Raw genomic sequence first — 27157 nt, forward strand, 5'->3', positions numbered from 1 at the left:
TTTGATGTTTATGTTTCACAACAAAGATGGGACAATCCACAGCATCGTGTGACCCCATGGCAACAGAGAACAGGACAAACTGGTATGCATCGGGTCATGTAGGTATCAGCTGGCGTTCTGCCAAGAAGCCTAGCTTTGTACATGACTATAATTCATTTCATTTCTTACAGGTCAGATATTTAAGTCCATTTTTTTCCCAACTTCCCCAGCTTTTACCACTGCTATTTTTTTTAATATCGCATAATGAAGACAACGTAGTTTCCTCTTGCTTTTGGTCTGCCCAGACTGTAAGATTTAGAAGTTTTGCTTCTTAAATGCACACATTTTAATTAAAAGAAAAAGTGTAAAATACTAGCCGTCCAGACCTAATTAAATCTAATACACTGTTACAGATCAGAAACTCTAATTAAGTTTCAGTATCTCCTATTGCTAATAATCACCCAGTCAGCAAATACCACTGATGAATTCCTCCACCCTCTTGCCTTTCTGTCCCTAAGGCACTGCTGACCCAATACTTAATTGGAAATTAAAACATTTTCTCACTGTACAAACTGGCCACATGTATACTCCTATTTAAAGTTCACAATTAGAGATCCTTCTAATGTTCGAAAAGAAATAGTCAGCCTAAAAGAAAAATGTCTTTCTTGAAATGTCTAAGATCAACATTCTGTGACCAACTTCTTGTGGCAAAGAATTCTGAAATGTAACTTTTTGACCAGAATATTTACCGCATTGAAGGTCAGAAACAGAACAAACCACAAGACGAAGCAAGTCTCTTGGTTGGGAAGAAGAAACAGAAGGTGAAGAAACAAAGATGAAGATGCACAAGACATAAAGGTTCACGCAGATAGGAAGATAAAGATTCTAACACTAAAACAGATCACAAAAATAAAGTAATACTTTTAGTGGTGGCCCAGTAACAAAGCCTAATAAATATAATTGACCATATTTTACAAGTTTGCTGCCAGCCATTGAATATTAGGCCTGCCCTTGCCAAGGGAATGGCAGTTTTCATTCTTACTGTTAAATGTTACACTATGCATACACTGAGTTGAGGGCTTCTGCCTTTAGGACTGTCAATCTAGATTTCATTCACACTAAATCAACTAGCAAAGAAAAAAACATACTAAGATAATTGTCTATTTGGTCTACGCTGGCATGCAGAATTTAAAATGGCAGTATTTGTCTTGATAAATTCTAACCTAAAAGACACAAAAGGGGCATTTCTTCCTAACAGTTTGGTATTTAACTGTTCATTTAATTTCAGAGCATGTATTTTTCAAAAATCAATAAACCAAATACACCGAGGTATCCTTCTACCTGATCATCTAAAAAGCAAGGCTAACCTCCAGCATCACATGTCAGGAAAAGAAATGCTGTCCCGGTGTTGAAGCAACATTTTATGTTGCCAGCTGGGAGACAGAAGAAAAAGTGATCTTGATATACTCCTTCACTGGAGCTAGTGGAAAATAAATGCACTGAAACAGTTAATATGCTTCATCCTGTGGAAAAGCAAACCTAAAGCCTTAGCTCCACAACTCAGCTGATTGTTCTACAAACCAACAAAAAGGACACCCTCAAGACAGTTTACAGGAGCTGCCCTTTTAGCAGAGGCTCCTGGGCAATGATGGCAGCAATTTGGAAGTCGGAAAAAAAATAAAAGAAAAAAGGAAAAAATAATAATAATAATCAAACCCAATGTAAAATAACTCCGAGGTCTAGAGTCTGTCCACTGTCTATGCCATTAAAGTCAGACAGGAGAATATGAGACAAGAAGGGAAACAGACAATTGTGTTCTGTTGCTTCCTTGGATTACTCTGTCTTCTGTTTCTCACCAGTCCACACGCTGGAGCAACGGCTGCAGACAGCGACAGGCAGTAGTAACAGACTTGTTTCCACATCCTTATTAACTGCTGTTCTAAGACAATGATAATAATGTGTACAAAACAGAGTCTCAATGTGTTCTATGCACAGAAGCGTCGAACACCCAGGTAAACTGGGGCTCTGGCAGAGGAGAAGAGAAGACTTTGGCCTGACCAGTCAGACTGACTCGATGAGCATCGAGCAGAGTGTGGGCGAGGTCTCCATATCTGTCTCACAAAGCTACTGGACTTGCTCGATTCTCCTTCCCTTTACATATTTATCAAGTCAATATTGATCACACTACACGAAAGCATATAGAGACCAAGCGACTCAGTGATACAACACAGCACTGCAGAATTCACACAACCTGGATTTGAAGGGATCCCATGAAAAAGGCTGATGAGAGCAAAGATAGCCCATCCATACAGGCTGCATTCAACAAACCAGGTTTAGTACCAACCTCATCTGATCACTGCAATGACTTAGCGTATGTACTCCATCTTAAAGGTGTTTTCCAACCTAAAATGATTCTACAACTCTACAAACCCAGCACAGAAGCTGGTGTCAGTTTCAGAAAATTTGTTCTAACACAGACATTCCATAGAATATGTTATCAATATGTCAAATCTACACAGCATAGCAAATGCCCTAGTCAAAAAAGAAAATATTAATAAATCACACTTTTCTCAAAAATCCAAGCAATTGCTGTCACAATCACACACAACTCACTGCAACAACACTGCAGTATTGGGCCTTAGAGGCTTTCTACTAGATCATTTGGTGATTTATTGGTATACCTATAGACAAAGTGGAAGCTATTCAAGTGATAAAAGTCAAAAAAGCTGTGCCACATCTTAAGAATTCTTCACGGTATGTATTTAACTACACAGTGAAAACAGTTTCATGTCAAGAGAAGCTAGAGTCAGCTCTCCTTTTTATTTGTGGGTTATATAGTCCTCATTTGTTTTAAAGCAATTGACCAGCTCAACGAATTATTACTGTTTTGCACTCAAATGTGCTTGAATTTCCTACATTTCATTTAGCGATACAAATTCTGGCTTCTGGCACATATTTTTGAAGGAACAGACTTGCGATAAAACCATATTTTGGCAACGCAGCAGGCACAACTCAAACGTAACAGGAATATTGCAATTGTGTTGCACAAATGCTCCTTCCAGCACTGCGCACCTACACAGTGAGATCAATAAATATGATCTGCAACTGCTGAGGATCAGAGCTGAACATTCAAGCGTCTGCACTCGCTTTGGGCTTGGAAAACAAAAATTGCATTAAGCTTTGTGTTGGGTCAAACTTAGAGGATCTATGTGTCTTCACATCATTTTTTACCCAGTACTCACTTCCCTGCATCCTTGAAATAACGCAATAAAAAGATTTCACGTCAGCTAGTCGACATCGCAAGTGAAATGCAAATAACCCTGCTAGCAGAAGATATTTTTATATGATCTATCACCAATATAATTGTCATACATTCATGAGAAAGTCTCACCTGACTTACTGGAAGACTTTTCAAATTATTAAAGTTTAATGAGAAATACCTAACGTGACTGAATAAGGTTGATTATTTAACTGGGGACCTCTGTGAAAAGGCAGGTAGCTGGGTTCAACAGTAACTCTGGTAATTATATTAGCATCTTAATTACATAAAAATAATAGTGGCAACCTGACAGAAAGTAATAAATTGACTTCAGGTTACTAAATACGAAGAGTGCATCTCTCACAAGGCTCCAGAGCTGCCTGAGCTAGCACTGAGCAAGACAGGACACTGGAGGCAGCAAAGCAGCTGCTGTACTTGGCTCCGAGGGCACCGCTAAGCTCCCACTGCTCAGCACAGCCCGTGACGCACTGGGGTCAACGAGTCCCCAGCTTCCTGCACCCAGCGCCCTTTGCGTGCTCTGGCCACCGTGGTTCCATTCCACAATGTGGAGATGCTCTCAGTCTTCTCCCTTTGCTAAGTGTAAGCAGAATTCAAATATTATTGCATGGAAGTTTCTACTGTCCTCCTTTCTACTAAGACCGCTTACTTTTGTGACATTTCCACATCCACAGCCATTTATCACTGCACACACTAAAAAGGCCATGTTAAAGCCTCTGAATGTGTGTTCAACAGCCCTCACGAACAAATGTCACTGTCCACATAAATCTGAATAACTGCCTGCAGAGGCACACACTCCAGCATCCTCCACGTACTGCACATTTTATCAACTAGTGTATAACCACCTGTAGGGTTAAAATAATTTCCTTTAAATTAGAAGTATTTTCATCCTTGTACAGCAGAGGCAGTCTGTGGATGAGAGAAGTGCTTAAGTGGCTTAGCTAAGTGGAGATAAATGTTGCTTTTGCAGTATGTTGAAGTCGCCAATATGAGACACATGAACGCAGCCTATGACGCTTCAGAACAATCAGTCCTGCCGAGCATTTCAGCATTGCACTATGCTACAAATAAAAAATGCTAAGGGTCAGAAGAGTGCACGTGTTCTCTAAATGAAACAAACAAATTCTTAACAAAGATGCTTTTTCTGATGATACCTGCACAATTTCATAAGAATTAACAGCTTAAGCTCTTGCAGCAGTTTGAAATATTATCTGCCAAAGGGAATTTTCAAGGCAAGAACAGACTGTCTGTCCTCTTATATATTACCTCATTAACGTGTGCCTAGCATGCCTACCTGGAACAGATGGAAGCCTGACTGGACCTGTCCGGTAAAACCTAGGAGACAGTTTACAAGGTCTGTCAGGGTCACAGTGTCAGAAAGAACATTAATGTTTAAGCAACAATTAAATAACTATATTGAAATGCAAATACACTATGTCAGGTTTGCTAACATTAAGCTCAGTCTACAGCACAGTTTATTTGCACCGAAGGCCAGCATATTTCTCACTGACTGCTGGAACATAGCAGCATAAAAGATTTTGAAGCCTATACAAAAATCACAGTTCAGAGCTTAGAAACACACCATAAAAGTACCTCAAATTATATTTCAAGATGTGTATCATACTTCTGTTTAATGTGCAATCTTCAGTTTTAAGTACTCAGCACAAAGAAACATTGTTTACAAATTCCTAACATCTACCTTTATCAGCAACAGCTAATTACACTTGTTTTCACGCAAGTGATTTCATGCATTAGGTATAATTTAACTGTATTACTAGGTGTAACTCTCCCCAGTAGACATCCAGACCAACAGGAACAGTAATGTAAGTAATACGTAAAGGAAAAATGCAGAAGGAAAGATCTAAAAAAAGCACTCGCATGCCTCAAATGCAGCATGGATGGAATCTAGGTAACTACATGCAAAAATGCCATCCAGCACTCTTCCTCAGTCCATCTCTCCAGCCTACTCACTGAGCCCCATCAGAGATACCAGGCACCTCTGTTCTGCACAGAAAACTCGAGACAACACATAAACCTTTGGCACAGAATGAGGTGCTGTCAGCTGGAGTAAATGGAACACAAGCTGCCTCAGTCTGTGTGGACCCCCAGCCCCACTGTCCTCATGCCCAAGCACCCCACGAGTCTGCCAGGGGGTCCCACAAGAAAGCACCAACTTCTGCAAAAAGCCTTCAGCCTGGAGCCACACAGGTCCACAGGAATCAAGGCAAGGAGGACACGTCATCACCAATGCCCTGTGTAACTGTCTGCTGCTGAAGTACTTGTCCAGGAGTTGGGAAAAAGCGAGGGTTAACTCCCCCTCACTCCAGAAGAAATGAAACTGAGCTCCATCTCTTTCAGGAAAAAATGCACTGTGGCAAGGGAAGTGAGAGAGGTTTCCCATCTTTGTCTCTCTTGTCCCACAACTGAAGACATGGGAAACATGGGAGGAGAAAAGCAAGCACAAGGATACACAGCTCCCTTAGTCGTAACAGCAAGCAGCCATAAGATGGGAAGTATATTGCCTGTCCTCCACTCCAGCTGTGTGCAGGTGCTTTTTTGTTTCTTTTTCTTTCACCTGATGAACATTTAATGCAATGGGTACAAATACTCAGTGGATCGACCCTTACCATCTAAGCTATTTCTGAATTGCAGTGCTTTTACAGCAGTAAACGACTAAGTAAATAACGGAGCACTCAAAATCACTTGGCAATAACCATTAGCAACCACTTACAGATTCCTACTCATTTTTATTTTGGCTCAGACTACGTCTCTGTGACGTCACTGAAATTTAGTTTCTAAATCTTCTTCTAAGCCCACTCTATTTGCCAAGGATTCAAAGATAAGCAGTAAGTGGATTTGGCTATTCAGTTATCCTTTCTTCAGATATGATGAGTTCAATATCCCCTCGATACCCACAGCAAAAGATGAACGCTTACTGTCTGTGTTTATTCTAACCCATGTGATATAAACACAGCAAAGCATATTCGGCATGAATAAACTAAAAAACTAAGTACCTAATTATGTACGTAGTCTCATTGGAGTCAATCACTTACTTTTAGTTAGACACATACCTTGCTCAGTCATGTCTAAAATTACCACATTAAGAATTTTCTCACTTGCCTCTCTGTGAAGGCTAAGGGAATACTGCGCTGTGCATGCAGGACTGATTTGATTACCTCAATCTTTTATTGGGAAATAACATATGTCATGGCAATGTCAGACGAGTATTGTTTCCTTTGTTCTGTTCAGAGGGAGGAAAGAATAGGTGTCAGGAAAGTAGTACAACCATGTGTCTCAGTAATAAAAGTGGCATATTAATGCGCATCCGTAAACCATTATAATTAATGCAGGGGAATGGATATTACCCACTTAAACTCTGCAAGTGTTCTAGTAGCTCCACACCCAACTGCCATTTTATTCCATCCCAGGGCTTTTCACTCACAGCAGTTCCTTTGCAAAGCCATCAGACACTGTGAAATCATTCGCTCAAGGGAATGGGTGGATACATTTTAATAGTACAAGTGACAGCTGAGAACAGTTATCCAGTCCGTTCATCAGTGGCAGCAAATGCATCCCATAATCTATGGCAGGCATATACGTACACCCTTGAGGCTACAATATAATTAACAGGCTACAAAGGAAGATGGACGTGCACAAAGATAGGGATGTGTATTACTTTTTAAAAAAAACCAGAAGATACATTTGTGAATTTTACATCATTTTAAAATTTCAAGCCCTACTTGATGTGCCTGTGTAGTGTGTAACATGTAGCCTTCAAATAAATAGTCAGGTTTGAAGTTCAGCTTCAAAAATCCAGCCTGACAATTCCCATCTTTATGCACACAGTCAGAAAAAAAGAGAGAGAGAGAGGAAAAAAAAAAACCTGCAAGCTGCAAGCACCATCAAGGTGACACACTAAGATGCTTAGGTATTTATCGGCAGAATAACAACATAGGTCACACAGCTCTGGCCCTTCAGGAATACCCAAATAGAAACTCTTAGGTTTTATGACATACAAATTGTTCATTTTTACTCTTGGCTGACTGAATTTTAAATCACATTGAAAGGTGGGACCCCTTCAATTCCCACCTCTACTTGGTTTACTTTACCTTCTAATTCCCTCTGCACATAATGTGTTCTAAGCTATTTTAATTCACATTCTTCTTGTAGTTCGTGTACTGAATTCATCTAATAATTCATTTTGATGATACAATCTTCAAAGCATCATTTGGAGTTTTTTAGTATGTTCTGGAATAGATTATTTTTCAATGCTACATTTCTTTCAGGTACCATTCACAGTATACTCCTTAAGCTTGCCATTATTCTTGTACTTAGCATATGCTCGCTTAGCATAGCCACATTTATTATTTCTACCGTTGAACACTTTAGATAAGAACTCTATACACACACAGGGGTGCCTCAACTTTTCAGCATGTTGCAGAGGCTAAAACACCAGCAACCCTGTGAAACAGTTGAACTGGAAAATCTTTCCAGACAAAAAAATGCAAATTGTCCCATCAAATATCTGCAGGGCTTCCAGGTTGGCCACTCCCAGTGCTCATCAACAAATAAATGCAACCTCCCAAACTAATAAGCCAACCAACATAACTCATGTGACATAAGCGATACCTACACGCAGAGCAATCCAAGTTTTCCTTAGCATAAAATACCATGTTCGGTAATTTGGTCAAGTAAACCATTTGTACTCAATTTTCTCCTGTACTGGATGTCTACCAGAAGCTGCACTGTAGCGGAAAATCCTCCTGTTTTTCACAATAAGAAACAGGTAATTGTTTTTTTTGTTTTGTTTTGTTTTTTTTTTACTCTCTCCCTTGTCCCTGGGCCCCCACTTTGACTGAGATTTGAAGGTTATGCCCTTTGCCATGTCTCTGAATCATTTCTGTTTGTAAATGTTTAATCACACCCTCGAATATTCTTCCAGCATTCATCATATTTCACAATGGTGCATGAGCCAGACCAAGGCAGGAGAGGGCAAAGCCACAGAGGAAAGATGCAGCTGGGGAACAGAGAGAATGGGAGATGATGAGGACTGCAGGAGCTGCAGAGAGGAAAGTCAAATGTAACACACTTGCCTGGGAACCTGGAACTGAACCCTATTTCCCACACAATCCTCCAACAGCAGGACCACAAAGAATAACATCATCCTTGTCAAGTCATGGAAAAACATCAGAGCGTGCGCTACAGGCCCTTCCTGAGAACCTGGACAAATGCCCAAATGACTAAACCCCCCTGCTACACTGATTCCAGAGAGCTAACGGAAAGGCAGCTAAGGCACATTTTCCCTCCACCGCAATCATTTCATAAGAGCAATATGGATTGGTTTCTGAAGGACCTGGTAACACCCTAAATTCAGTACAGATACTGGGACAGTAGCTCATCGGGTCACATAATAAACAACCGAAATAACTAACACTACTTACTCTCAGGAGTTCATCTCCTTCGCTGATTGAAATGTCTATACTGCACACTGAAGGGGGCAGAGGGACCAAAACCCCCACACCACCTGTCATTTTATCAGTAAGGACTGTATTTCAGCAGCGGATGCAAGTGACTTAGGACTGAATAGGTGACCTAAATTTTATATAAACTCAAATGCTTGATTTTGGAGTCTTAATGTTTCTTTTGGTTTGATTCCTTAGGTATTTATAAAATGCTTTTGACAGTTTATGTGGAGAAATCACAGTCCAATAGTTTAGGAACAGACCTGTCAGTCTGGGAACAGCATCTGAATCCTGTACCAGATAATGACTGTGTGTGTCACGTTTGACAAATCACTTGGTGTTTTTACTGGTTTACTGTAGTGTGGGAAATTCATAAGAACAGGAGGCTGAAAGGAGTTTTCTGGCTGGAGTCTATTCCTCTGCTATGGTTAAGAACAGCCCCACAAACCTCCTTTGAAAAATCTCAGGGACCCCTCTGTACGAACAAGTAACACATAAATAAATGGCTATTACCCTCACCCAAAAGGGTTTGCTCCAATATGAATCATAGTCAGCAGAACGTAAAAATATATCAACTAACGTCATTCCAGAGGGCCTACTAGCCCAGCATCCTCTCTGACTACAGCCCATAATGAACGTCAAGGGAAAGAACAGTGCAAGTATCTGGTGACACTTCCTGAAAATTCCCCATGACCTTCCTCAAATCAAGTACTGTCCACCCACTGGCTGGGATTTTTCTTCTGACATGCAGCAGCTTTTTCAGTCTGACTAGCCTCCTCACCACCCTGTGGCCAAGAGTTCTCCGGATTAATTATGTGCTGTGTGAAAAAGTACTTCCTTTGGCATCGGGGTGACAGCGCAGTAGTACTACTGTTGCGAAAACCAGTAACTGCAATGCTCTTATTTTACATTTTGGCAAGATATTTATATTCCATTTTCAATATTGTTTGGTTACGTTCTACAGGGAATAGAAAGAAATTCATGTTTTTGGCATCCCCTTGCCTTCTAATGTGCCTGCTCTGTATACATTAATCCTGAAATGGTTGCACGCTGTAACTGATTTCACAGGAGAGCGCTCTGTGCTACTATTGCTATGGTGCTCCTACTGCAGCAGAGTCAAGCCTATGCTGCCATAGGCTTTGTGCAGTGATGTATTTCGAGATGCTCTTACTGAACTGATTTTTCCCACCCACCATGAAAAAATAAGTACTTTGTTCCAAATAATTGCATGGCAAGCTCCCAGGGCAGGCCAGGAGAGTCACAGGTCTAAATAGACTGGGTTTCACACATCAGGAGGATTACACGTTTAAAGCAGACAGCCCTGCAGACCAAACAACTGACCACCATGTCTGTTGCTCTACTGTCAAAAAAGCAGTAAAGCATAGCTAATGAGTTCTTTGAATGAAAGGTGTATTTAATACTTAATAATTGACAATCTGCTCAAATTTTAGATTTTAATACTAGAGGAAGAAAGAAAAAAGTAATAATTTGGCAAACATGGATGAACCATACTAGCAGCATTAGAAAGCTTCTCTTGACTTCAGGAAACCCTGGACTGGGCCCCTCAAGGGGTTCTGTGACAGAGCCCTGGGAGGCGATACAACTGCTGCCAAGTGCAAAGAATTACTGATTGAGGTGATCTCGAACAGAGGGTAGAAAATAAATATAATTTATGGTGCAGACATTACATATGAAGTAAAACCTTCAGACTTTTGCTGTTATTAACTACTCTTTCAAAGGAGAAAGCAACAAATATTGAGATAGTCCCATGTTCCTATTAATCCCAGTTTTACTGCCCAGGAGATTGTGGGGAACATACCTGTTAAATTGTCGTCATCTTCTAAATCTTCTCTACATGCCTTATAGGACCCTGATCCTAGAGTGAACTGCCTATTCTAAACATACGCATGTAAACCAAAGCAACAGGAGACAGTAAGCGACTGAGTCAGCGAGAGAATCACCAGTTCAGAATCTGAACCTAGGAACCCTCATAAACATTCATGTGTAAGTCTGCTGAGCCCTTTGGACTTACTCACACAAGCAGAAAAACCTGTCAGATTAAGCTTTAAAATATTTCAGGTAACTACAGCATTTCCCTCCTCTATAGAGATACAGCAGTTGCTCTGGACTAGACCACTTCTTCAGCAAGCGCAAATCTGTGCTACGCTCTTTTAAATCCAGAGCAGTGAGACAATCTGTGACAGTAAAGAGACCAGGACTTGGATTCAGACAAGTTACGTTAATCATGATTTTTAAATGATCTATTTCCATAGCTGATGTGCATTCTAAATCATCTTGAAAATCTCAGACACAGAGCAGGACTCAATCAGCAGGAAATGCTGTGCCCTTAGAGAGGCTGTAAAATTGGACTGCACAGTGGTGGATGTATAGCTTAGTTCTTAATAAAAAAATAATTATGCCTCAATTTCAACGTCTCAGATGACTAAATCTAGGCAAAGACATTTTAAGGGCAAGAAAAAATTATCATAAAACATTTTAATTTCATCAAAATTATTTTCAATTACCGTCCAAAACCAAACCAAGAACAACATTAGAACTGAAGGAGCTTTAAAAGGATGTGGCAAATAATTCCCAAAGGGAGTTCATGTAAGTCAAAATCCAAACACAAACATAGCAATTATGCTGACTGTACCACATTTGGTAACTATCTCATCAGGAACAAAAATACAAATATTTTTGCATTAAAACGTCACATTTTCTTTTTTATTAACACAGTGGATTTGAGACTATAGAAAATCTAGCGGCTTCAATCATACTGTCTTCACTCTGAGTCCAAGCATGCTAGTTTTAGAATGAAAAATCTGCCAGAACCTTAATTGCACTGTTGTATAAATATATATTGGTTTAAAATTATTACATCAGTTACAACTACAATGCTTCACTCAAAAAGCGTGAGTATCCCGTGTCTTAAACTTGGCACGGCACTTTGCACAAGTGCCGTGTGACACCAAAATGTGTGTGAATGCACTTACCTGCTTTTGGAGTGATTTGTTCACTATGTATTAGGTATAAAAAAACTACACAAAGCTCAAGACTGTGAAGAATGAAGATGAGAACCTCAGCATGAGTCAAACTCCCATATTCTTTCATAACACTTGCAAATATAACACCAAAACAGCAATTAAAGCTGTGATAAGGCATATCAACCATTCAAAGCCCTACAGCTACACAAATAGAAGGCTATACAGAAAGACACATCTGCTCCTTCCCACCATAGTCTTGCCCTACATATTATTCATGACTCACTCTGATGCTCCATAAAGGCTTTCAACTCCACCTCCAACAGACACACACACACAAATGCAAAAAACATAAACCTAAGTGGCAGTTAGTCACCTCACAGTGATCTGATATGCTTTACTATCAAGATATCAGTCTCATGTTGCTGGCATCTAAAGTTAACCTACCTTAGCATTGCTGATGTCAATCTGAAAGGGCGACACAAAAAAGCCAACAGCCCAACACAGAAATAACCAGAGACACTGGTGGGTTTGTTGAGTTTTTTATCTTTTAACTCTTCCTAGGAATATTCTTGAGTGTTTTTCATAGCAGGTGAAATTTCGTAACAGATGATAATTTCTTTGTCTTTAGTCATCTATTTACTACACCATCACTATATAATGCCTACACATTGGAAGGTACACTCTTTCATGGGCACATCTTTCAAATTATTAAGTATATTTCAGACTATGAATTACTTTAAAAAATACCTGCTTGGAAACAAAGCAGAAAACTGCAAAAGAAAGAAAGCTCTGACTGCCATTTGTTAAAACATATCCATCTAATTACAATTTATGATTAAATCAGTGGAAAAGAGGCTAACTTAATGATTTACATCAAACAGAAGCAATTTTCAAGCCTGTGATGTACTCTAGTCATCAGTAAACATTCTGAAAGTATTACGAAGAAAGGCTCCACACGATTGTTTCCATTACCCTTATAAAAGATAAAGAGTATCTGTTCGAAATCAGGTTTCTTTTCATATCAGGTTCCCACTAAGTTTGTGAAGTCACCAGTAGGTTCATTAATAACAACTGCACTCCCAAACACAGCTTCCAAGCCAAATATATACAAAGAACCACAGAACCACTAAGAAACTAATCCAGACTTCCAGAATACACCAGAAGAACTGAGCCATTTAAAAAAATGGCTTTTGGCTCAAAGACTCCACCATACACTGAGATGTAAACCCTTGTCTCCTGTGAAATACTGCAGATGAATATTAGAAGAAGGGGGGCGGGGGAAATACCATATTCCACACACTGGCAGAAATAAACCATTTTGCAGCCTGAATGCTAATTAGAATAAACACTGTTTTGATTTTATTTCACAATACCTGGTGTTTCTCTGCCCAGGCATCAGTCATATTGCTCACATTTGCTTTAAGGTTTATGACTGTAACTAAGTCCACCTCATTTAATCATTCTAATAAATCTACACCTCAGTAGAAACCACTAAATGAGATATTAATAGCACACTAAATATACCTCTTAGACAGACTACACAAGTAAAATATTGAAGTACTATGAAAAATATTTGCACTTGTTTAAGTGCTAGACTTCTGTTCATTCCCTGCTACAGAGATATATGAAAAAAAGATCAGCAAACACACCTTGTCCATGCTTCAGAAAAATTGCCCATTTACCATTCTAGTATATTCAAGGACACTTCTATTTTTCTGATAATATATGAAGACTTCTACAGGCACAATTCATACTTTAAAACAAATATTTGAAACTAAACACCACGAGATAGGAAAAGGCTTGTATACTACACCTAGGTCTCCTCATACAAAAGAAAACAGATGGCAACAAAACATTGACGGTGACTCGCAGATTGTTCAGGCTGAAAAGTCAGATCTATAGCCCCTACAAAATCTGGCAGGTGGGGTTTTGTTGGTTTGTTTTAAAGCATTTAATCCTAAATGTCACCAATTATTTTAGGAAACCTGCTGATGTTTCAGTATATCTTGGCTCCTTTCCTGGACTTAGTCGGCAGTACAAGACATGCTCTGTAAGAGCCTTCTGCTGAACTGTAGGGCTGTACATCCCCCAGAAAAGATTCTCTACCATCTCACTAAGGTGAAGTGGGCTGTGGAGCACAGGGTCCTTCATGTTTTAACAAATGGCACATCCCACCTTGGTATGTCACTTGAACAGCATGAGGTGCAACACTGCCAAGTGGAACTGGAACTAAAACTCATCAAGACAAAAAGCAGAGAAAGATGTTGTCCCTGTACACGTTTTCCAGCCTCCCAGAGTCAAGCCCAGGTTTCACACAGAAACACTGCAACAGTACACAGACCGAAAGCCTCTGTAGTTCAAAGATGGTGTTTATCTCTCTCTTCAATATCCCCACTTCTTCGGCTAGAGTCGTAACAGAGACTTTTACTCATTTTAGACATGACAGAGTTTTACTCTCGCGCACGCAACCCTGTCTGCGGGTGACAGGTTATTCATAAACGTGGCTGTCCTCGGAAACTAAGACTTCTTTCATCTAACCATTGCCACTGAACACCCATCCCGACAGGCGCACTGCCAAATGCCATGTTGTACAAGGCAGTCGTTTGCCCACCACACATTTTTTTTTTAACTAAAACATTCAGTTGCTAAACCAATTTTTATCATCTTTCCCTTCTACCCTAAATTGTCTTTATGCTGCACTATTAAATCCCATCCTTAAGTTTAGTGAAATTACTCCAATTGTCCTTATTCCACTCTCACCTAAGAATTCTGTAATTCATTTACAGAATTCAGGTAAAAGGGCATAGCATGAGTCTTACATTACTCACCTACAACTTCTTCTGTTTCCCAAATCACTCTTAGGTCTTTTGATAATATTTTTTTTAAAGTTTCCTTCACAGAAAACAGCAAGTTAAGAAATCTGTAAATTCAGAATATCTCTCTCTTCAACTAGTTATACCTCTGTCCTCTGCCTTTAATGCTGTCATTTCTTCCAGCAAAGATCTCCCTATTGTACTTCTCATTTCCTAAAGAAATCCTAAAATATAATCTGTCTGATTGTGGGTCCGGTATTCTGTCAAATTTACCAAAGGCAATGGCACAGCATCGTACTGCCTTGTCCTCTCAGCTCACCTCTGCTTCATTCCATTCTGATCTACTGCCAAAATTTCAGTGTCTGAGGTGCTACAGCCCACTTCTTACAGCGAAATTTAGAGCATCCATAGGAAATAAGTCATATTTGTCTCTATTACATGGTCTCACTCTCTATACATTGGTAACTCTTCTTGCACTCATCTCCACTTCTCTTTCCCTTTTTATGTCACTTAAACCATGTCAGTATCTTTTTTAATGCAGAAGTGCATTTGGTCTCGGTCTGCGCCTTTTTCCACTACCTCCCTCCCTGACAGTTTCCACATCTAGCTTGACACAATCCGGTCCTTTAATTACATAGTCTCGTCTACCACATTTACAGTAAAGCAATTCCTTATGCATGAAATTTATTTTTCTACTCAAGAAGTGTGACAGCCTGATTACACAGGTGTTTTTCAGGTTGTTTTTTTTTAAGTATTTGGTTTCCTATTGATCATTGGTTTTTGTTTTCATTTCTAAATCCTCAGCAATCATAATACTCACATTGAGACAATTTCCATCCTTTTTACTTCTCCACACTATTCACAAAAAATGCAAACATCACAAATTCCTGCCAGAGTAATTTCACTATATTTAGTTCACCATGTTTAATTTAACTACACATACGTTTTCTTTTCTAAAATGCAAATAACAGTATTCTAGAGTTTCTGTAAAGACTATCACAGTGTTATACAGTACAGTCAAAGAGGAACATTACTCTGATTTTACTTTTTATAACATTGCTAAAATAGTTCGTTGAAATAGATTGTAGAATCAAGCACAAAGCCAGTCCTTTTCTCTCATCATAAAATCATCATTTTTCTTGTTATGGTTTTGCTGGAAAATATTAATAATATTTCTTATTGAATTACAGAGATACGTTATCTCAGTAGTAGTTGGAACAAGTGTTTTGAGTATGCACACATCTATAACATGTAAACATGTATAAAGCGCTTGCAGATAACTTGAGGGGAAATGTTTATTATATCTTCAGATGATATTACATTAAATTTATTGCCCTGGCTTATGTCTATTTTTTCCTAACCTATGATGCCTGAAGATATAGCCCCAAAACTACTACAGGACAACATAAGCAGTTTACAGTTGTCTTGACACATCCACACCTCTTCCTTTGTGCCAAGCCTAGCATTCGTGCAAAGAAACCAGTGTGACTGTGACTGGTAATGTATCACTGCTACACTTGGAAAAAAGAGGCTAAAGTGTGGTTTCTGGTGTTACCACAGGCAGAATGGGAACATGCATTCAATTTGCAATCCAAACTTGTAAAAACCTCAAGCAACCATAGAACCACAGGCTGAGAAACTCAGACCACTACTTTACATTGACCGATTTATTATTTACTGAAATGTACACAATTCTATTAGCGGGTTTGCAGTAATAACTATTCCATGCAGTGCCAGATTATTCTTATCCCTAGAGACCTTAATAATTATTAGACTGCAACCTCCTTTCCATAATTTCCAGTTTCCTTTCCAATTTATGCTTCCCATTCAGAATATAAGAATGCGCTTTGTTTCCACTATTTCCACAGACACCTGTCTCAAAAAGGCAACTAAAACTACATTCACATGTAGTGATATTCAAGGTGCATAATAAAATGTGCAATTCAAGGCACACTAAAAAATATATGTAATATATATTTTTTCCACAACTCAGATTTCAACAGAATATTGAGGGGAAATCATTACTGCATTTCTCCCGTGCAATTTCGCGACTTCAACATTATTAGATTAATAAATATATAGTAGGAATTTCACTTTGAGTTTCTGGCACATCAAATGAAATACCCAGGTGTGCAAATGAAGAAAACCAGTGTGAAAACACAGTTTTTATGAACAAATCCGAACATGCCTGTTTCAAAGAAATATTATTAAGGGTTTATCTTGTTGTATTACCCTCAGAAAAAAAAATATCACCACCGTCAGACAGGCTGTTCACTCAGACTTCCCTGAAACTATAGTAGTCTATGCTGCAATTTACATTTACTGTAATCAAAAACTAAAAACATACCACAGTGAGTTTCTCCCGTGTCACCTGCTGATCTTCAATATAGACAGACAGAGGGTTAACTTGCCCTCCCTTTTCATAACATTTTTGTTTTCCTTCTTAAATCCTTACTAACCATTTTAGAGTTTAAAACACAAGGATGCACCTGTGCAGAGGGACAGTATCCAAAAAAAGTGATACCAAAAGCAATCAAATGGTATATGCAAATGCAGTAGCTGACCAGCTAATCCTGGTGAAGAACTTCAGCCTGAACCAGGAATGACATCAATCGTCATTCTCCTTTAAGGAACTGCTTGGCCAAATTACAACATTCTGGAAAATTCAGCCTCTTATGCCCCCAAACTTTGCAAAATATTTTACCCAGTACATTCCTCAACTTCGATAGCTATCATTTTAAAAAAATAATTTGTTAGTTTTTTATTACTGTAATTCTCTTTATAAATTCAGAAAGTATGCAATTTCAGATGAAACAATAGACTTTTGTAAGACAAATATAGTTCATATAGTACTTCATGACACAACCTTCACTAAGCCAACTATTCAACATATTCCTTCCTCTGTCTTTATATTATTTGCTTTTCTTTCTGTACAGAAAGAAAACCAAAAAAACTCATGATAAATAAATGATCTACCACTTCACAGAAAGCATGGGTGGCTATCAGTATTTCTTGTTTACATAACTGAGAAATCTTCAAAATACACATTTAAAGGTAAAGATTTTAAAAGTAAAAATAAAAAAATTAAAAATCCCTATTCCAATGCAAGTAATCAAATAACCACCATATGATGTTAGCGTAAAACACAATTATCCTAATTTAAAAGGCACCTGATTAAATCTTAAAAGCCAAAGGTGACAACACATACCATCCACAGTTTATAAAACAATGATCACTTAATAGCTGATACTAGCTCAAATGACAGTATAAGGTGACAGTAAATGAAAAGTTCTTCTAGCATTCCAAGAACTATTTCCTTCTTGCTAAGAATTTATGCACAAATCAATTCCCATCATCTCCATGCATACTCCATTTGCCAGCTGATAAATCTTACAGCAAATGATTGACAGAAGCCAGCCATCACACGTTACCAGAACATAGGTGAATGTCAGAAAACATTACCAGAGTTTGCCACTTTCACAGTGTTTCTAGATCCACCGACTTACCTCGGCAGATGGTCCCGTTGCCCACATATCCGGGTTTGCAGGTGCAGCTATGTCCCCTGACAGTGTTCGTGCAGATCGCATTCTCATCACAGTTATGCTGCCCGCTGCCACACTCATCGTGCTCTACAGGAGGAAGGGGGAAAAGGGGCAGGGGGAGGGAAGTGGAGGGGGTAAAAATTACAAGAGACAGTGAGCTTTGCAGTGTGATGATGTGGCATTTAAAACCCAAGTGGAATAACAAGGTTGCCACAATGGCTGAATGCTGGGAGTTGGTGCAGGAGGCAGCTATGGGCCTGCTTCAGTTATGAAACTCAACATGTGCCTGGTGACAGTAGGTTATTTAGGTTCAACAACAGGAAAAAGAAGAATCAGTGAGGAGGCAAAGTATGTCTGTGACAAAAACCCACAAAGAAGATTACCACTGAAAAATATCTGCTGTGAAGACTAACCTTCACATCGCTGTCCATCACCAACGGTAACAAGCGTTAATACAAGGTAAGCAAATACAAGAGGGGCCCTAAGTGCACGTCCTTTAAATGCGCAGTTCAGTTGTCACAGCCACTTGCTCAATGCATGCTGTGCCGACTCTCTAGTAGCATGTAAAAACATTTTACATTTTTAGAGCACCATTCACACCGTCGAACCCCAAAGAGGCTCCCAGACACATGGGCCATACTTTGCTTTCATCCAGCAACTCTAACTGCTGCCCCTGAGCCTAATTTGCTGCAGCACCTGCACTTTACTCTCCTGCTACATGTGGTTCTAGTAAAGCATCAGTCAGAGGGGGCAAGCTACCTGACCCTGAAGTTTCTCTCTTCCTGCAATTACTAGAAGCTTCCCTCATGCAGCAGGATTGCAAAAAGAAAGCCTGAATATTTTACACTTTTGCATGGGTGGATTTACAGATTTGTTCAGTGGAATCAAGAGGATGCAATGAGATTTCCTAAAACCATGCAAAGGACAATAGATATAACCAAAAACCAGAACCTGGAACCCTTCTCCGTAGCCTTCATTTCTGCAACTGCAGTCATCGGGGCTAGCAACCACGTGCTGAGAGGTAAAAGGTACCCCTTTTTGGAATCAAGGACTTACTTCAGTATCCTAGTGAACAGGGGGTATCCAAAGGACTACAGACTGAATTTAGCCTTCTGCAGACCACAGAGAGAGGTAGTGCCTCTAAAACATGAGGAAAATACTAATTTTTACAGACTCTGAATTAAGCCCTTTAGAAGGGCCTCTCCACTGAGAACAAGAGGATCACAGGCTTCCCAGGCTACCGTTCACCTCTGCAATGCCCTCACTTCACCGTAGTACAGAATGACAGCCAACTTCAAGATAACTCAAGACACATGTAGATTTGAATGGTGGGTTCTGAGAAACCCTCCAAACTAAATGCTTCTGGAACACCGTTGATAACTATCTGCAGAACATATATCCAACATATGTTTTCTATTTTTCAAATATATTTGACAAGAAAATGATATGGATTGCAACCATTTTCTTTTAAAGAGCATCAAAGCAATATATCACTCGCTCACACTTTGCTTTTAGCAAGAAACTCTCTCACACACACCCTCAAACGTGCCTGGCTTTAGCTGATAAATTCAGGCTTACATTTATACTTGTTAGTTTATGTTTGTCCCTAGCTCTGCTTAGTAATTCACTTCCGCTCCATGCCAGTTTCCAGATGCCTTACATGTTTTGAATGCCAGGCTTCTTCAAGGGCTGCCTCTTCTCTGCTTCATCGTTTAAGGAACAGTACCACAGCCTAATTCTTGCCACTGCGGTCTTGCGGTGCTCAGACTGCCAGATCAGACACAAAAAGCATCGAGCTACCCTCCAAGGCAGTGCTTAGCAGGCAGCCGAACAATGCTTTCTTTTAAAAGAGACTCTATATATCCCTCCCTCCTCTTACTACTTTTATTAGTTATTGCCATTAGCTTTCACATGTTGGTATTCAGACTATAATGAGAATGCCTTTTCGCTAGGCTGATGTACACACAAGAACATTCTTACTCAAACAAGTGCCAGAATTAGTTGATTACCTTCTCAGCACTTCAAGTATAAACAAAAGATATCCCAGTGGTAACATACGTGTTTTGCCAAAACACACAAGAGATTATACTCTGCTGTGTTGTTCTAGGACTTTGACAATGTAAATCATTGTATTTACCACTCCTGCAGATGTACAGATGCTGGCAATATTGAAAGATTTAGCACAGACAAAGCTGCTTTCCCACAGTCATATTTCAAACAGAGGTCAGTTTTTTCTAAGCTGATATAATTTGAAGAGCTAGTAACAAATGTGACCACGAGAACCTGCCCTTCATGAGACATGCTGATGCTGCTAGGACAAAGAGGACTAGGGGAACCTCGTCTGCATGAGAAATCCTAAGATTTCTTAGCAGCAATATAGCTGCAATGATGGGAACTTTAAATTAACTTTTCCCTGGTGTAGAGATGTCTATAGATGATGTTGCTACAGGCCTAATAAGAATGAGGAAAGCATTGATTTTCTGTCATGGTACAAAAATCTTTTAGTCCAGATAGAAAAATCCTTAAGATTCTGTCAGTAGTGAGTTATCCTGGGTTTGCTTCTCCCTCACAAGAGATCATCCTTTGGAGCACTTGGTGTTCACATCGGGAAGCGAGCATGGAAAGTGGGCTCAAGTTTTATTTAAACTCAAAGGAGATTACAATTAATTTGCAAAGAACATTGCTTTATTACACAATGCACTTTCCAAAATCCCCCATTCCAGCACATCAGATAGAACCTGCTTTTGCTTTAATGTTATAGTAAATACTGTCTGACTAGATGGCCATCAAAAACTGGAAGAGAAGGACAAGTGGAAGGAGTCACAAAGAGTACTATTCCAAACCACCAAAAAGGGAAGAGCAGTGACAAAACCCTCAAAGTCATATCTTATTGTTACTATTTCCCTCACAGATGAAAATGAGAAGCACAAGAAAAGCGGCTCTGAAAGGAGGAAAAAAAAAAAAAAAAGAAGATATATGTGTGTGTGTATTAAAAAAACATGCTAAAAATGACTATGTATATATGTTGCCATATGCTGCCATGGTCAGGAATAAAACTGACATCATTAAGTTTGAAGTCATCCATCTCTCTGTGACTTCTATTTGTAACGTAATATACACAAAAGGAGCTTAAGATCAAAGACAAAAGAACTGGCTGGCTTACTGAGGACAGTACTGTAGAATGCAATTCCCTGACCCAAATTTTACTCCCCTGGACTATTAATAACCATTTGATATAACAGATATAACAATAACAGGCACTATTTCTGAACAGTTACAGCAACAGCACCATTCTTAGCTTACACACAAGTTAGTTTATTTATGAAGTATCTTTTTTATTATTAATTTTGATTTTTTATTACCTTCAGCATTAGTATTTCTGTTTACTCAAGAATCCTGGTTATTGCTGCCTCTGTTCTGTGCTTTATCTGTGTTAAAGCTGTGAGATCAGTCAGATTTTTGTGCCTCTATTTCCTCTCTATAAAATGAGGATATTACAATATTCTTTTTTTTCCCCCCCTATGTTTGTCGTTCTTCTGAAATCCTCAAATACTCAAGATGTTACAAAAAAAACTAAAGAATCTCATTCCGTTGCAAAAAAGGAAGAATCAATTACCAACTGCTAGTTTACCTTCTACTTAATTTATTTTTCCTGCAAGCAGAGATGAGGTATGAAAGGACATATCATCTCTGAAGCTACAGCTCACCTGCTGCTCATTCCTAGCCACAAAGGCCTAGCCACCTAAGGCCAGCAAACTACACGCTTAAACCAAACATTTTCCTTCTGGATTTCCCAAAATTTTCATGAACTTTTCCAAAATCCTCAAAAGTATCTTATTTTCTGAGTTCACACCTGAACCAGGCCGCCTCGTGAAGCGAAGACTATAAAGTTCATTCTTTCCTCACCCTTTACCCGAGGATGTCCATCTGCCTCCAAAAGCACTTGAAAGATCACTATGTAACAAATTAGTCACCCTTTTAGAAAAGCCTATCTCTGCCACCTGCATTGTATGACTCTCTGGAATCATGACACGTATCAACTATGGGTGTCCTCTGCACATGCACTAAGCAATGCTTCAGTTCTGAAGAACCAAGGTCTTTAAAACCAAATTTCTACAGAAAACTTCCATTTGAAAAAGCCGTCACTGGTAGGTCAACCCTGGTTAACTACTTGCCTCAGGCAACTGAAATTACATCAACTGGAACAGAAGTCCACTCTGATAGCACTGCAGGTCTGGGGATGCTGATGTTTATACATGGGTGGTGTTACACGACATGCACAGTGGTTGAAGATAAGTATTATAGTTATCACTGCTTTGTTCACAAGCAACCTAATAAGTTTACCTTGATGATGAGAACACTGACGAGCTGACAGAATGTGTTTCAATATTACATGGCCTTACAGAGATAACAATCATACAAAAAGCAAAGCTAATTCACCAGAAAACAGTTTAAAGTAGATGGTTAGTTGCACAACCTATTATAAAAAGCACGAACGCATCCTACAAATAGCAGAAAACCACCATGTACCAAAACACAGGCTGATCTGTAAGCATCCTGATATTAGGGCACACACAGTATCTCCTTTTTCTTGACATCCCAGAGAAGAAACAAATTACAGCACAATGGCAAAACACAGACCATTTGCCGTTATTCAGTAACATGAAATGAATAAGAAACCGCTGAAATAAGCACAATTACCAGACTGCCACAGAGCAAGCTGTGACCACAGTGCATCCCCCTGTGCTGCTGTGTGTGCTCGAGGTAGATGGACCCCAACCAAGCAAGCAGCACACCACACCACCACCTACAACATCAACAACCGACACCAACTGTGTAGACACGCAAAAAGAACAGTTGAATAATACCTGAGGTAGCAGAAGATCAGAAACACAACTAAACTCCATGCCTGCCAACAGAATATTCACTACAAAAGGTCAAGTCTCGACTAATATCTATATTAGCTACACCTTCAACAACAGCAGAATAATCAATCATGATGCACTTCAGCTGTGAAGCCACTTGCCTAAATTTTAAACAGACCTTTATCTTTCTTCAAAATACAAGTACCTATTCAGGCTATGAAGTTAAAGCACCTGTGGGTTGTAGCAGCTCCTGCAGACCTGAAAGGAGCAAGCATGCCAGCTGCTCCACAGTTAATATGTAACCCTACTGATGGGCGATCACTTCAGCTTAAAGTATAGAAATATTCAAACAAGGACAAAAACATCAGAAATCTCAAGGCACCTGTATTTCTGTCAAATCTTCCATACCCCTATTTTTCTAGCCTAATCTTATGGAGGAATCATGTAACTGCTTTTGTTTTGTGATACTTGAAAAATACCTTCTGTTCTGAGCTCAGCTGAACTGGAAGAGTGCAGAAGGAAAAGCGCTGGGGGCAGGGGGGAGTGTGCCATGCAAAGCTTTTTGTCTGCCTTAAGTCATGTATTCTGCATAAAGCCACCCACACCATATTGCAAAACTGTTTATAAGTAAACACACATAAAAATAATTCAGAACACGTCCAAAGTGAAAAAGGATTTTTGTCATGCATTTATAGATACAGACGCACAAATACCTAAATGTATAAATAAACCATCATAGGTAAATACAAAATTTCCCCACTCATATGTACATGAAATCTAGTGTTTGTGACAGGTTCTAGGCAGCTCTGACAATTAGCATCAGAAGAACTGTCACTAATAAAAAATGGCATATTTCTATACTCTTGAAGTTGTGGGTATTATAAATATCCACATTTTTACTTAAGAGATCTTTTCAATAAAATCTTTTTCTATTCATTATACAAGAGGAAGATGCCTTTGCTTATATTTCATGTGTATAATTTTTTAAATGCATCTTTCAGAGGTACTACAGAATTTCTAGGATGCCTCTGCTTTCCTGTGCTGAAAGACACAACACCGTTAGACTTACTGGATTTGTATGGGTTCTAGAAACAGCATCTACTTGGCTTTAGCTTTCTCTTTTCGTTTGTTGTTTTTGGGTTGGGTTGTTTGTTTTTTTTTACTTTTCTGCACATGCTTCGAGTAACTCAAGTACTTGCATTTTTGTACACTTTGTCTAAAATATTTACTAGAAAATTAGAACCACAGACTGAAAATATATAGCAAACAATACATGATAAAGCTAAGAACCTTTTGGTCAAGAGTCATAACTAACTATAACATCAAGATATAGCTTTCCCTTGCACAGCTCTAAAGCCCATAATGGATTTCAAACATAATTTCTAAAAGATACATTTGACACAGGATTTATTTTTCAGCAAGAGTGCCGACATTTTTATCTTTATTTCCTCTAAATACAGAAGCTCTCAAAAAAGGACCAGCACTGGAATGCAATTACTGGAGACATATCCCATTGAATGGTCTTTCACCATAGTTACTCTCACTTCTCATTATAAGAAAAGCCCCCAATTTAAACACGCTTACAAGATGGAAGCATTTTTCTGTTGTAAGGATTTTCTTCTATTAGCTCCTCAAAGCCTTCCTACTTAATAACAAAACATTCATCACTGGAAAACATTGTGCAAAGATTCTGACTATTTCTATTTATCCTTATTTTTACAAGATTGAAAGGAAATCTAAGTTGATCTATAATTAGTGAGAAGACAGTCAGCTTCTGGGGTACGTAACCAAAAATGTAGCAAACACTTTTATACACCCAGAGACTTGTAATAGAGAGACAACTCACTTATGGAATAGCAAGGTCATCAGGTGCTACCACTGTTTATTAATACAGGGGCCATTTATGTAGAATATATGCCCTAATGCAAAATTAATTAGCTATCTGGCAACAGCTAAGCAATGGCCTTTGAAAACTCAGAAAGGAGAAAGCCACCTCTCCAAATACATTTTAAAAGAAGCAATCTTTTTTTGCATGGCATTAGGATGGATTCACATATCTCTGTAATAAATAAGGCTGTACAAATGAGAGCTTAAAAATTGAATTTAGGAAGAATTGTGGACTTAGTGGAATCAGGATTTCAGTTCACAAGCAGTTCCGATGAAACAAAAGGGTGAGCTTTTAAATAGACTGAATAAAAGGAAGCATTATTCTCAACACACAGGAAGAATCTTCCCCAGAAAACCAGGGCAATTAGAAACAAGATGCATACATCAAACAAGAAATTACATTGCAGATGGTAAAGTGGTGAAAAATAATAGCTAACTGTGAATCCAGAAAACCCGGGGGGGGGGGGGGGGGGGGGGGGGGGGGAAAGATAAAGAAAATCTGCATTTTCCCCCTATAACAAGATTTAAAAAAACAAAGTAAAGTTTATCTATGCCCATTCTGAACTTCAGTCACCCAGGCTCACCCTGTCCATTCCTACAAGTAAAGAGAAGGAACAGGGTGCAGAACAGAAAAGCTCCACTGTTCCTTGATGTAAGGATATGCTGCAACTTTCCCCTTATGAGCAGTCAAACATACAATACTGCCAGAAATATCAGAGTTGCCATTCTTTTAATAAGAAACTAAAATGCTATTGTAATTTATGACACAATGAACGGCTTCTGGTGTTAAACATGAAATTATTTAGATTACATTCTAAAAGAGTGTGGACATGTGCTGCTCTTGGGTAATTAGGAAGAAATAGTGGGATTTAATTTTAATATAAAATTCTGAATGTGCATGCAGTTGCCTCTTGAAATAAAACCTCTTAAAATGTTTCCTTTTGTATTATCAACTAAAATTTTTTCTTTGGCTTTCTGGCACCTGGTTAGATTTTGGTCACATATGCTATCTACAATCAAGTTTATAAAACAAACTACTAATGCAAGCCATGCTTACTCTTTTTATTCTATATTTTTCTAATTTATTCAAATAAACCAATCTGCCTAGAACTGTCCTGAAACCAACATAACAAAACAGTAAGATTCATGTTCCTAAACTGGTGTTTAGAGAGAATCCCTGAGATTTGTCTCAGTGATTCATTTTCAACTTTAATTATTAGCTGGCTTAGTTTAGATTTTCACACTACAAAGGAATCTTCTTTGTAGTCATGTATTAGAAGATCATAAACAAAACCAACATCATGTTATTTGTGCACTTAATGTGTATCATAACTAACCTGATATATAGATATATCTAGGGGAAAATGCACTAAAACTACTATCTCGTCCCAAAGAGGCTAGCGTGCCAACGTGGGTAATAATGACACCTGTACCTCAGCTGGTATCATCTCAACATCCAGGGAGTGAAGCCTTTACAACTCATGCCGTCTGCACTGGGATGTTTTGCCTTCTTTATTTCCCCTCAGCAAGAAGCAGATTCCAGAGATGAATGCAAAGATTTATATTCTGTTCCAGTATATAGAACATTCATTACTTCTTGCCAAAAAAATGACCTTGCTAATGACCCTTATTCCTATGAAACCCCTAAGTTCCACTCTTATGTTACATATATGGATAGAATTACGAAGAACCGTGGGTGACAAAAAGATATACTATAAAAAAAGAGGACACAATTTTTTCAGAGACATTTGTAGTACACAAAACATTTCATAAGCCAATGTTTTTCATACGGAGCTTTTGTTTTCCCTTTTACACCTACCTGAATTTAACATACAGAAACCTAAAGTGTATTGAGTTGAAACTATTTTTGAACAGCCAAGACAGACGCATTTACTGTTAAGTTTGGATGATCTGTGCTCTTTAGCATTCAAATTCAGTTTACAGTTTCAGTCTTTGCCTTCACTTCATCCTGTTAAATCCATTTTTCATATTACACTCTAAAAGATGTGAACAAACACAATGCATAAAAGCAAAAGTCAGGTTCTCTTTGAAATTAATAAACTATCCAAAACACTTCAAAAACTTTCTTTTGTATCAACACAAGACCTTTTCTGGCAGCTATTCAACATCACAAGCAACCTAAAGAGTGTGTGCCATGTAGCCAGTTCTACAACCCAAAGGATTTCTGCTCTACCAGGTCCCCTCTTGCATTGAAGGTCTCCATGTCATCCTCACAGTTTTTGAGAGGGACAGACAAGAAGTGCACACACAATTCAAGACACCAGAATATCACGGATTTATACAATGGCACAATAACATTTTTCGTTTTGTTCTCAATGCAGTTCCCA

General features: G+C 38.8%; 1 protein-coding gene across 4 annotated transcripts in view; it reads right to left on the reverse strand.

Moving 5' to 3' along the window:
* NELL1 (neural EGFL like 1) overlaps positions 1–27157 on the reverse strand; it is a 292018-nt gene that overhangs the window by 98260 nt on the left and 166601 nt on the right. For 3 of the 4 annotated variants that reach the window (XM_055814653.1, XM_055814652.1, XM_055814650.1), the window contains exon 14: positions 18022–18144. The exons of the other annotated variant lie outside the window; for it this stretch is intronic. In XM_055814653.1, coding sequence (XP_055670628.1) covers positions 18022–18144 — 123 coding nt within the window. The remainder of the gene's footprint in view (positions 1–18021; positions 18145–27157) is intronic. 4 annotated transcript variants of the gene reach the window in all.

This window comes from Falco peregrinus, chromosome 9, assembly GCF_023634155.1.
Source record: "Falco peregrinus isolate bFalPer1 chromosome 9, bFalPer1.pri, whole genome shotgun sequence".
NCBI lineage: Eukaryota > Metazoa > Chordata > Aves > Falconiformes > Falconidae > Falco > Falco peregrinus.